Source organism: Suncus etruscus, chromosome 11, assembly GCF_024139225.1.
Source record: "Suncus etruscus isolate mSunEtr1 chromosome 11, mSunEtr1.pri.cur, whole genome shotgun sequence".
Classification (NCBI taxonomy): Eukaryota; Metazoa; Chordata; class Mammalia; order Eulipotyphla; family Soricidae; genus Suncus; species Suncus etruscus.
In genome coordinates, this window is record NC_064858.1 from 102,401,150 (window position 1) to 102,415,076 (window position 13,927).

General features: G+C 32.8%; 1 protein-coding gene across 1 annotated transcript in view; it reads left to right on the plus strand.

The window, feature by feature from the left end:
• TRHDE (thyrotropin releasing hormone degrading enzyme) overlaps positions 1–13,927 on the plus strand; it is a 429,201-nt gene that overhangs the window by 369,489 nt on the left and 45,785 nt on the right. Inside the window, exon 13 of the mRNA XM_049783963.1 lies at positions 12,722–12,869. Coding sequence (XP_049639920.1) covers positions 12,722–12,869 — 148 coding nt within the window. The remainder of the gene's footprint in view (positions 1–12,721; positions 12,870–13,927) is intronic.

Consider the following 13,927-nt stretch of genomic DNA (forward strand, 5'->3'; position numbering starts at 1 on the left):
CAGTAATAAAATTTAGGTGCTTAGTTGAATAATAAGCTTATATTTTAGAAGGTCTATTTCAGACTTGAATCTATAATAAATAAGTACATAAACTCTATAAAATAAAAAATTGTCTCCCTTTTAAGTCATTTCAGTTCTATGTTTCCAATGTTTAAATCTATTAATTCATAAAAGTTAAAATAATTAATTCCTCTTTTCTCATTCATAAATGGAATTATTCTTTACTAGACACTTGTTTTCATTTACCATCTGGCAGTCGGTAATACAGCTTTTATAAAAGGGAGAATAAATGTTTGATTATTTATCTATTCTTTACAATTTCACAAACAGTTCTCTAGCTTGCTCCATTGTGACCAATTATTTTATTTTATCTTGTTTCAGTTATGTATCATTTTGACCTTATGGAATTAAGTATATTTGCTAAGTTTCGATCCATTGCTCATTTTAGTCTTTTTACCACTTAGTATGCTCAAACTAGGGCCAAGTTTTTCAAGTTGGCTGCAGAGCCAGAATTTAATAAGATGCTCTCACTTTGCTCTTGTCTGTGCTTGCATCACTTCTGGCAGATATTCTAAAACTTGTAGAATAGAATAATCATTCCCTTTTGCATGATTATACTTTGAAAAGTGGTTTATTTTTTTAAAATATTTTTTTTGTGTCCAATGTGAATTACAAGTCTTGGACAGTTATATTTAAGGTACAAAGTGACAGAGAATTAGGGCCATTCCCACCACCAGTGTTGTCCTCCCTCCACCCCTGTTCTCAGCATGTAATCCATACTTTCCTCCTTTGCACCCTAGACTGCTAGTGTAGCTGGTCCCTTTTGTATATAACTTGTTGTAGATTGGGTATCTTGATTCTGTTGTTGATGACTTTGGGTTTGATGTTTAGGTTTGATCATTTTTTTTTTTTTTTTGGTTTTTGGGCCACACCCGGCAGTGCTCAGGGCTTACTCCTGGCTGTCTGCTCAGAAATAGCTCCTGGCAGGCACGGGGGACCATATGGGACACCGGGATTCGAACCAACCACCTTTCGGTCCTGGATCGGCTGCTTGCAAGGCAAACGCCGCTGTGCTATCTCTCCGGGCCCTAGGTTTGATCATTTTTTATTTCCACTCCTTGTTGCTGCGACTATTTGCTCCTGGTACCATACAAGTGGTTTATTTTTGATGAATTGTTTTCTTTTTTTGAATTGAATTTTCTAATTTGATTTCAGTATATGTTTTATACCTTATTTCTATTTAGAAAATTACATAGGGTATTATAATGGATCTACTGATAGCCAGATTGTATAAACTGAGAATTAGAACTTTTTTGTGTCTTAGAGTTCTTGTTGCAATATATAATTAAAGTAAACCATCTTTGAATTTCTTCTCAGGCCTGTCTGCTGTCTGCCCTACCTTTACCTCCAAGAAATGGTCTTTCCCATGCTTCATATTCTACAGTTTGACTCTTTTATTTCTTCAGTATAGTTTCAGTATAGGACCACATACTACTTACATATACTTATGTATGATATCGAGATAGAGAAAAAATCTGTTTCCTACTTTTTTCCATTATTATTTTTCAATTATTTTTAAATTTCTCTTTTTCTATTGTTTTAGCTCTTCAAAGAATTTTTTTTGAAAACCAAGTGTATAATATTCTTCATTGAAATCAAAATTTCCAGGCAGAGGAGAGGCTTAGAATGAGTGCTTTATGACTAATAGAGATTAAACTGGTTATGGAATAAACTCAGGGAATAGAGGTAAAAATGTAAAGAACTGTGGCTGTTACAGATATGGCAAAAATAACCAAAGGCTAAAGCTCTATTTACAATGAGTTCAATTAACATCCCTTTCAAAGCTGTAAGTAATCATGAACCATCATTCTCACCTCCATAGTTTTCCTCCTGAGACTGTCATAGATTGCAAAGTTGTGATAGCTTGTGTGTTATACAAATTTCGACTAAGAAATGGGAGATATAATATTAAAGTCTTTCATCTCATAGTCATTACCTTTTGTTAATAGTAAAATATTATAGAACAATAGTTACGGACAAATAGAAGTATCCCTATAGAAGAAAGAGCTTAGACTTTGTAGTGATGATTTAATTTCCTTTTTGATTTGTAAAATGGAGGTACCAACTACTACCCTCAGAAGAGTTTGATGAAACTTTACAAATATATTCCATGTATTGAACTTAGCATAGGCCATAGGGGATGACACAGAGGAAGCCTGAGCAAGGGCCTGTCTCTTTTTATGTTTAGTGTCAATGGCTAATTGACAAAGCCTAAAGCATTAACTGAGATGGTCTCTAAAAAACAAAATGATGTTAATTTTAGCACAATAAGTCATGTGGATATTTGATCTGAATAATGTCATTTGGAATATATGATTTTTTAATAAACATGTTCATAATGCTGTTACTTGTGATTAAAAAATATGTAGTCCTAAATTATTCACATTGGTAAGTTACATTTATTTCCCCAACAAAAAACTGTGAAAATTATTCCAGAAGTAATTATGAAGAAGGCAAAAAAAGTGAGAATTTTTTGTTAACTATATTGAAATTTTGTTGTCTAATAGAATAATATTTATATAAAGTAAAACTACAAAAATAATACAGAGGACCAAAATACTTTACTTTTTTCTTTTTTTGAGCAATGTTATTTCCTCTTTTCTAGTTTCAATTTTTCACACATCTTTCAAAAAGTTACCAAGTAAAAATAAAAAGCTTCACTAATTTATGTACCTTTGGATAAGTGATTTGATATGCTGAAGGTGGTTAACCTCTACAAAATCCTGTAGAAATTTTATACTCTTTTTTATTATATTATATACTTTTCTGTGGAGATTTGGAAAATGTCACTTCCCGGTAAGCATTATTTCACACTGCAGTTTGTTTCTATGGAAATCATCAACTACGAGGGAAATTTTACGGATGATCTGTCAGGATATTTCTGTATTGATTCTTTTTGACTATTTCTGTTAATTAACCAAAACAGAAAAAATGTTTCTGAATTTTAAAGTATATACTTTTGAAAAATGGGACATTGCCTAAATAAATTTTTTGTGACTTTTCCCATATTATCTATGCTGCATTTACCAACAGAGCAATAATAATGTATAGATGTGCTTTGATATTTTTCTTCTAGCCATTATAGGCATTATTTCTAAGATATTATAACATGAATAACCTACATTAAACATCTTGTGTTCTTTTACATATTATTTTCATTAGTATATAGTTTTCTCTTAATCATTATACATGAGTGCTAAAGAGAAGAGAAGCAAGAGGAGAAAGCGAGGATCATGTTGAAAATCAGATTTTTCTTCTTTCTCGCTTTGAAAAACTGGGTGGCATATTCAAATGAGATTTCTATATCAGTCTGAATCACCATTTTAGAGTATAATTCAGATCACATTATTTCACAGCTGAACAATTTCCAATGCCTTTCCATCACCTCACATAGAAAACATTCTGAGACCCTCATAACCTAACACCAATAGCTTCTACGATTTCATACCCTACATTTCTTCTTCAGGTCTTGCAATCTACCCCCTCAGGATTTAGTTTTACAATATCCCAAATCTATTCCTATCTCAGGACCATTGAATATGCTAGTTCTCCAGTCAATTTGTTCCTCCAATCAGATTCCTTGAATCTGTTCTTTCACTTCATGTTATCTTTTTTTTTATAATTATCTTTATTTAAACACCGTGATTACAAACATGATTATAGTTGTATGATTACAGTCACGTAAAGAACACCCCCCTTCACCAGTGCAACATTCCCACCACCAATTTCCCAGATCTTCCTCCTCCCCACCCCCCCCCCCCCCGCACCTGTACTGGAGACAGGCTTTCTACTTCCCTCATTCATTCACATTGTTAGGATAGTTTTCAGTGTAGTCATCTCTCCAACTGCACTCATCACTCTATGTGATGAGCTTCATGTCATGAGCTGCACCTACCAGCCCTCATCCCTCTTGTCTCTGAGATACTGTTAAAATGTCTTTCATTTTTCTTAAAGCCCATAGATGAGTGAAACCATTCTGCGTCTTTCTATCTCCTTCTGACATACTTCACTCAGCATAATAGATTCCAGGTAGATCCATGTATAGGTTGTACTTCATGTTATCTTAACTGAATATTTCCTTGAGTGACTTGTGGAAATCGTTTCCTTCATGCCCGAATATTTCTTCCATTCTTTTAATAGCACTTGGGTTCTATTATTTATTTGTGTATTATTTTAATGTGATAAATATTATGATTGTGATATATAAACAGTAGCCTTTTGATAGAGACAATGTGAATTTTCTTGTCTTGCCTGCTTTTGTTGTTGTTGCTGTTTCTGCATCACACTTGGAGGTGTACAGGGGCTACTCCTGGCTCTGCACTCAAGAATTACTCATGGTGAGCTTGGGGGACCATAATGGGATGCCAGGGTACTAAGTACAGATTGGTCACATTGCAAGGCCAAACACCTTATTCTGTAAAACCCCTCTAGTCAATTATTAAATTTTAGATCAATCATTTATTAATTTTATCATTAATAATTAATAATAAAATGTCAATATTTAACATCAAGTAAATAATTAATTAGATATTAATAACTAATAATAAATTATTAATAACTCTTAAGTGAGTTAGGTACAAAATTCTCTTCTGTAAATGTTATTTTATTTTAAAAATGGCCATAATAATGATCTTAAAAAATTTAAGAATAAAAATGTGGACAAACTTTAGAACTTCTTTCTATAAGATCATTGTTGACATATAGTAACTTCTCAACACATGATAACAAAATTATTCAGATGATAGTTTTATAAATAATTAAATAGAGTCGATTTTTGTCTAAGGCTAAATTCTTTTCTTTTTGAAAGGTTTGGGGTGGTGTCAAATAGCTAACATCTGTTTACTATTCTAATTTTCTAAGGTCAGATATTGATTTTGCATTTTGTTTTGTTTTGTTTGGGGGGCCTTACCTGGTTGTGCTCAGGGATTACTCTTATTCAGGAGTCATTTTACCATGGCTTTTGGCATTATCCTGTATGCTGGGGATTGAACCCAGGTTAGGCAAAAGTTAGGCAAGCTCCCTACCCTTTGTCTACTTCTCCAGCTCCAAATCTACTTCTATTTTTTTATTTTCCTTTTGGGCCACACTCGGTGATGCTCAGGGGTTATTCCTGGCTATTTGCTCATGAACCACTCCTTGCTTGGGGGACCATATTGCATGCAGGGGATCAAATTGCTATCAGTCCTAGGTCAGAAGCATGCAAGGCAAAAACCCTACTGCTGCGCCATCGCTCTGTCCCCCCTCCCCAAATCTACTTCTTAAATATTTCCAAGTACTCATAGGATATTTATTAGATGGTCATAAATGCTTTGAGAAATCGTGTTTGGAAATAAAACAAGTGTGCATATATATATATAGGCTGATGATACTGTCAATAGGGACACTTTATGGATGCATTTAAATTATTTTTATCTGATACTCTTTAGTAATATTTACTGATGAAAAGATATAGAAATACTGTAGTTAGCCCTGGTCAATTTACTGAGTTTAAGAAAGATTTCCAAGCGTGACATCAGTTTCCTTAAGTGCATGCATGAAGTAGCACTAGGCTTGTAGAGAAGCAATTTTAAAGTCAGACTGAAAAATAGAATTCTTATGTTTATATGACATTTAAATGTTTCTATGGAATCTCTCTTTTCCCACTGACTATAAACTACCTTATTTTGGTATAAACTTGCTTATTCAAGCCTTTTGACTAGATAGCTAACATTATTTTCTATAACAAATATCATTAAGAACAATATTATTATTATATCATACTAATAGAAATTTTCCTTCCTATTGTTAGCTTTTATAAGACACTTAAGTTTTCAAAGAGTGTTATTTGTTTAACTTGTATACATAGTACCAGTAACCTTCTTTAATTTTTTTCTGGCTTGGCTATGTATGTTTTAGTGTACTTTTAAAGTTTCGGGGCCACACCCAAGAGTTTTTTAGGAGCTTTGACATTATTGCCATAATTTAATATAGGTAAAGGCTATTCATTGTATACCTTTTCAGTGCTAGATTATTTAGAAAGTGTTGAAATATTAAAATATATGTAAGTGACCTTAATTTTCTTAAATATCTATAACCAGTGAGAAAGAAATCTGATTTTATGCATTATCTTTAGTTTCATCGCATTTATTATAGTGGATATTTATGTATTATTTGAAATGACCAGAAAATAAGTCTTAAGTCACTTTTGGTAAAAAGGCTTCCTAGAAGAGAAATAGTAAGAACAAGAGCTCTGAGAACTCTATTTGGTAAAGCTCTTCAGTTACTCAGTTTATGAAACTACATGTAAGCATTCTCCTTTTACCTCTGCTGACAAAAGTTACCAATGTCTGGGTCACAAATGATTTTTCTCTAGAGATGATCAAGAGAACCATTGATTGACAGAGATATCATCCTTTTGTATTTCTCTTTATATTTTAAAATTCTCTGAGGACAAACCTATTTTCTAGTTTCCCCGTAAGAGTTTTCTAGAGAGAGCACATAAAACTCTGCTAATCATGAATAATAAAGAATAATACTTAAAACTCAGTACACTTTTTAATTAAGCTTTCTAGAAAGTGCTTTAAAATCTATGCCCTAAGGGACAATGATATCATGTCTTCTGCATATATTGTGAAATATGTACTCAGTTATTTTTTAATGAATATTCAATTAATGAAGACTAGAGAGAGAAGCTCTGAAGAATATGAGTGTTGTTCTCTTATACCCTGCCCCCAAATTTTAAGCTTTTAGAAATCAATTAATCTCAAAGAATTCTCACATTAAATTAGTTTATTTGTTAATACCTATTACAACAATTTTCATGGAAATTCAGGGGAATATTTAAGAAATGGTTTGTTATCTTTAATGAAAACAAAACAGCTAAAAGCAGTACATTTCAACTTCAGCAAATATAGTCTGGCTTAAGTAACCTTATAAAAAATATAGATCTATACACCTAAATATTTATTTTATTGAAAACTCTTCTAAGGGCCGGAGAGCTAGCATGGAGGTAAGGTATTTGCCTTTCATGCAGGAGGTCATAGGTTCAAATTCCGGCGCCCCATATGGTCCCCCGTGCCTGCCAGGAGCAATTTCTGAGCCTGGAGCCAGGAGTAACCCCTGAGCACTGCTGGGTGTGACCCAAAAACCACACACATACAAAAAAAAAAAGATAAAAGAAAAAGAAACTCTTCTAAATCAGAATAAAATCTATGAATATGACAGAAAGATGTGGGAATTAAAAACTGTATAGCTAATAAGAACAATCTTTTTCTATTTCTTTAACTTTGATCCCCTAACTTGTTTACCCTTTGTCCATATTTTAATTCTTTTTTTTTTGTTTGGTTTTTGGTTTTTGGGTCACACCCTGCAGCGCTCAGGAGTTACTCCTGGCACTATGCTCAGAAATCGTTTCTGACATGCACAAGGGACCAAATGGGATGCCGGGATTTGAACCACTGTCCTTTATTTAAGGCAAATGTCCTACCTCCATGCTATCTCTCCAGCCTCATTTTTTGATTCTTAAATTTCATCTAAAATCAAAAAACTTTATCATTGTTTAGGATCTATATCACTTCAATCTCTCCCTCAAATATTAATAAAGTAGTTATACAATATTGATTTTGCTAAATATGCCTCTGTTTTGCTACTAGCATTTTGGGTGATGATGCAAAATTAAGGAAACTGCATTACAGCATCAGGACCTTAAGTATACCCCCGACTGCGTTGATTAGTTTGAGCTAATGTAGCATTCCATTCACAGGATTACACACACTTTCTCTATATTGATTGCATTATCAGTAGTAGTAATCACAGATATCATTACCAGCCAATTATACAAACACATATCTAAACTAGGTAACTTACTCACCAACATTATCACTTACAAGCCTTAATTTTGTAATGAAGCTGATCATCCTCTTGTCCAATTGAGTGTAGCTACATATTTTGATGAAGTGGGCTAAGTGTAAGTATATTGAATTATGGAGTAGGTAATTACTTACATATGTTTGGAACAACACAAAATGAGGACAATTTGAGTATAATGTTTCTTATTCTATTTGAGGGCTGCATTTAAGAAGGTTAACTGCTTTAAAAATAGACACAGCATGTATTTGCATCTCACACAGTAGAAGTCAATATTTCCTACTCACGAAACCTGTTTAGAAACGGGTACACAGGTATGGACCTGGGAGAGGGGTTTCTGATGTATTTTTTTAAGTGGGGGGGGCCCTCTACCTAGCAATGCTCAAGGGTTATTCCTCAGGAATTACCCTTGGTGATCAAGGGGACATACTGTATTTCTGCTATCAAACAGGGTGGCCATGTGCAAAATCTCCCCCTCTAACTATTTCTTTAGACCCAATTTTGCCATATTTAATAAAAGAGCTTCCAGTCATGCTGAACGAATATGATTGGGGGTAAAAAGGGAACTTGGATGAACTGTTGGGAGAAGTTTCTGAGCTAGCAAGAACAGAAACATGCGTATGCTATTGGCTAGTTCTCTGTCACACGACTGTACTAACATTATGAATATTATGTTCTGTCCTTGGCAATCAATGCATGTTAGTGAATAGTTAATAAGATTTTCATAAGTTTCAAAATAGAACATGATTCTTTTCCTTAAGAAACTTATCTTTGGGGCCGGAGAGATAGCATGGAGGTAAGGCGTTTGCCTCGGATGCAGAGGACGGTGGTTCAAATCCCGGCATCCCTTATGGTCCCCCGAGCCTGCCAGGAGCGATTTCTGAGCGTAGAGCCAGGAGTAACCCCTGAGCACTGCTGGGTGTGACCAAAAAAAATAATAATAAAAAAATAAAAAAAGAAGCTTATCTTTACTTGACTTATCATAACTTAGATTTTTTTTTGTTCAAATTTACTTTGATTTTGCTTTCATTATAGTATTTCAGATGGCCCAATGGCTACTTCTTAGAATCTTCCCTAATTAATAATTAACTATGAGAAATATAAAATTATACATGCCCAATATTTCCAAAAATTTAAAAAGATCAGACCCACAATGATTGAACTGTTTTTTGTAATATTTTCATCTAATAAAGTGAAATATTTTATAATAAAAGGATTTTTGTGGTAAAAATAGTCTCTGGGCCAGAGAGAAGTGGCTACTTGGTAGAGTGGTAGAGCACATCTGTGAAGCTGTGGGTTTAATCATTGGCAAAAACACACACACACTCTCTCTTTCTCTTTATTCTCTCTCTCTCACATACACACATGTACACAAACCCCTTCTAGTTCCAACCCTCTCCCTCTTATTTCACAATTCAGAATTGAAAATAAATTTGTTTTCTTATTATAAAGGTAACACTTGGAATACAATGTCTTCCTCAGTTCTATTTCTTTCTAAAGTTCAAGCCTGTTTTCTATAATGTTGGAAACTTTTTTATTTGTATTTGTTCCCCACTAGACATGTCATTGAATAATATCTATTCCATTTTTAGAAATGAAGTTGAATATTAAGTTTCAACTGGTATAAGGTTACTATATTTAAAACTGTTTCCTAAACATAAGAAACTCAAATAACTTTTCAAAATTTCTGAATTTTTTTGAAATTAAAGAATTACTTAATTTCTTTTCTGGAGCCGGAGTGGTGGTGCAGTGTAGGGTGTTTGCCTGGCATGCATTTGACCCTGGATGACCGTGGTTCGATCCCCTGGCATCCAATATGGTCCCTCCAAGCCAGGAACGATTTCTAAGTGCATAGCCAGGAGTTACCACTGAGTGTCACCGGGCGTGACCCCAAAATAAAATAAAATAAAAAATAATGTTTTTTTAAATTTTTTCTTCTTATGTAAGATGGATTCTAGATAAATAATTTTCCGTTTTAAAATTATATAATTTCTGACACATGCGTACATACTTTAGAAGTTGAATTTGCTTTCTCCAGGGCCAGGGTGATAATACATCAGGAGGAGCACTTCCCTTGCAAAATTTGATCTTCAGTCTACAGAGATATCATTTTTTAAAATATCTTTATTTAAGCACCATGATTACAAACATGTTTGTGGTTGGGTTTTACAGGGATAACATTCTACAAGAGTGATCCCTGAGCATAGAGTCATGAAGAAGTCCTGGGTATTACTGGGTGTGACCCAAACCACACACACATTTGCTATCTTTTTTTATTAATAACTTTTAAAAATACAACTTCAGGGGCAACAAAGAACAAGATCTGAAATTTTGGAAAACTTATAAGGAAGTGAAAACTAAAACTCATGAAGTGAAATTTCTATTGGTTTAATTGGCAAACAGAATCTTAACAACCAAAACTTAAATGATATACTGAGTTAAAATACAAAATTTAACCTTAAGAGATGTTTCTCAATTATGGTGAGTCTAATTTTATTCTGTTATTATAAGAATATATATACTTATATACATATATACATTTGTATACCTATAATAAATTAACTTACCATGTGAGTCTTAAGTAAAAGTCTAATCTATAATTCATGGAATTTTGAAATTATCTGAAAATTTGGAGTTTTCTTACCAATTCCTTTTACAAACTCATTTATTGTAGCCAATAAATAAGCCATGTACAAGGCAAATAAATACTTTATCCTCTAACCAAGTCCTATAATTTAGGCTCTACTACAATCAATCTTATACTGTGAGTGAATTCAGTAAATTAGAATACTCATTATTTAGTTTTATTTCAGAGAACAAAATGTGATCTTCGGAATAGATTTTTATCATGAATATTTGAACATAGATACAAGTTAATATTCATTTGTAATTTTTTTTTTTTGGTTTTTGGTTTTTGGGCCACACCCGGCGTTGCTCAGGGGTTACTCCTGGCTGTCTGCTCAGAAATAGCTCCTGGCAGGCACGGGGGACCATATGGGACACCGGGGTTCAAACCAACCACCTCTGGTCCTGGATCGGCTGCTTGCAAGGCAAACGCCGCTGTGCTATCTCTCCGGGCCCCTCATTTGTAATTTTTTCTTCACATTGATCAAGAACTATTCTAGTAAACTTATTTTTTTGTGAAGGTAAGAAAAAATTCCACTCCCTCTCTGGCCAGCATCTACCAAACTCAAATAAAAAGATTAATCTTTTATTGTGATAATGTAAAGATCAACAGTGTGAAGTATGACTAAGTGTGATAACCTGTTTCCTGTACTTAGTTGATTATCATTAACAAAAAATATATAGATAAATTTCCATTATCATTCCATGCATCCAATCAGGGCTAATATTGTTTATAAAATATTGAATTGATATTGGTTTATGACGTTTTATATTTTAGCTATATGGTATAAATATATATATATACATATATAATACATTAGAATTCCCAGCAAATAGTTAATTCCTTTTATACCACCTAAATGATATTGTGGAATATAATTTTTAATGCCTTGATTTTGCAGTGATTTTTATATACAGCGTAGTAGAGGATAGAGAGGTAAGCTTATCATCTATGTGTATAGTTATATTTAAGTTTGTTTTAGAATCACACCCAATTCTCAGGGTTTACTCCTGGTTCTGTGCTCGCTCCTAGAAAGAGTTGGGGACAAAAAGAGGAGCCTGAAACAAACTGGGTTAGCTACTTGGAAGACATTGCCCCTATCTGCTTTACTATCTCTCTGGCTCCATCAGATTCAATTTCAATTGATTAAATTAAATAATAATACTATTTCATTAATACTATTAAATTTATTTTTAATTTAAAATATGCATATTTATATTATCAAATAATCAGACTATTGTTCCAAAGAACTTCATCTATTTTGAATGGAAAATTATATGTATTTATCATTACCTTCCTCTTTTGGATAAAGACTTCTTAATTGTGGAAAATATATGTATAAATAGTTTTTTATTGAATCCACACCCAGTTCTCAGGGTTTTTTTCTGGCTATCTGCTAACTCTGAGAAAGGTTTGGGGACCATATGGGGAGTCTGGGACTAACCTGGGTCAGATACATGAAATGCCTTACCCTATCTGCTTTACTATGCATTAGATACAATTTAAAATATACATACTTATGTTATCAAATAATTTGCCTATTGTCCCAAGAACTTCATATATCTTGAAAGGAGAAGAATGAATGAGATGAGTATTTCGTAACATTTTTGTAATTTTTACTTGATTAAAATTGATTTGGTTTGTAGAGCTGTTATGGGAAGACTGTTTTAAATGTTAAAATAAGCTGGTGTGAACAATGCTTTTATTGTAATATAACAGGTGCAGTCAAAACTAATTTGATGATTCTTTTGAAAACATTGTATATTGAATATCATTACACAGAACTACACGACAAGTAAGGAGAATGCATTATGCAACGGAAATCACATTTCCGTGGTTGACTGCTTCAATTAATTGTGACCTCGGAAGCAAATTTTTGTGAAGGAAAATAAACTTCTAGCATTCTTTTTATTCAATTTACACAATTCTTATTTTTAAAGAAATGTGCATTCTAATGTTTATAAGTTCATATAAATTTGACTACTAGTTTGTATATATTAAAGGACGGCGTTTTCTGAAGTAGGACTGTGTATAAAAGTGAGTAATTTTATTTTAGTATTATAATGTGGGTTCTTTACATTGTCATAAATATTGCTTACTGTATTTTATTTGCATAAGAACAATCTTTATTTTTGCATCATCATGTATCTTTTATGCATATAATTAACAAACATTTTTTTGACTGTGCAGAGCTGGCTATTTGCCTCAGAATATTCCTCTGGAGATTATAAAATACCTGTCGGAGGAGAAGGATTTTCTTCCTTGGCATGCTGCCAGCAGAGCTCTTTATCCCCTGGATAAATTACTGGATCGCATGGAGAAATACAATGTCTTCAATGTAAAAAGATATATTTTCTTCTTTCTTATTTTCAGGAGATAAACCGTTTTCTCATTAAATGTTGTATTCAACTGCTCCTAAGTTATTTTAATTCCTTCTTCTAATTTGTGTTATCATTTTTGTCCTGATTCTCTGCACAACACCGGTGACAATTATTTCAAAAGAAATTTAATTCAAGACTACTTCTTTAAAAATTCTGGCCTAAAAATGTCAATTATATTTAAGTGCTTCCGGATTTTAGAACAAGGATACATAACAAATCCTAAAAGTTCAGATTTACTCTCTAAGAGTAAAATGGTTCTCTGTCTGCAAAGGACTTAACCTAGGCAGAAGGGATTCCAATATTTTAACTGAATATAGACATTTCAGTAAAGACTCTTAGTCATTATTTTTACCCAAAAGGGCAGAGTGAATTCAATTCACTTTCTTAATTAACAAGGCTAACATCAACATTGAGACAAAAATAACCCACTCATAATTGGGTCCAAGGGGATATAGGAAAGCAAACATATAATCCAAAGAGACATAAAAAGACATGACAAACATTCCAAAATGCTACTTAATCATGTTTCCTAAAAATCTGAAGCCTGGTAAACTGATTTTTTTTCTGTTGCACCACTTTAATTATCTCTTTAAGTAAGATTATACTTGTAAAATCCAAGTTTTTTATTTTAAACTAAATACCTAGACAGTTCTGCATGTAAAAAAAAAAAACTTTGTGTCCTTATCACTGTTTTTTACTGTTGATTTTCTTTCAGTTTATTAAGTCTGTACTACGTATTATGAAAGTGCTCTATATATTGCTATCCATTATGTATTACTATGTATTATTACTGTGAATTATGAAAGTATTTGATTTATTAGTGCTTCTGATTAACCTCTACATTTGAAAGTATTTGACATTAGATTGAGATGGCACGAAATATTCATTAAGTTATCAAAATTGTCTGGTGGACATCAAAGTTACTTTAGTTTTATCTATACAGAATCAACATGACAGAATTTATGGTTTAATTTTTTAATGGAATTCTTGCTTAACTGTTCATGATTTTGATTTT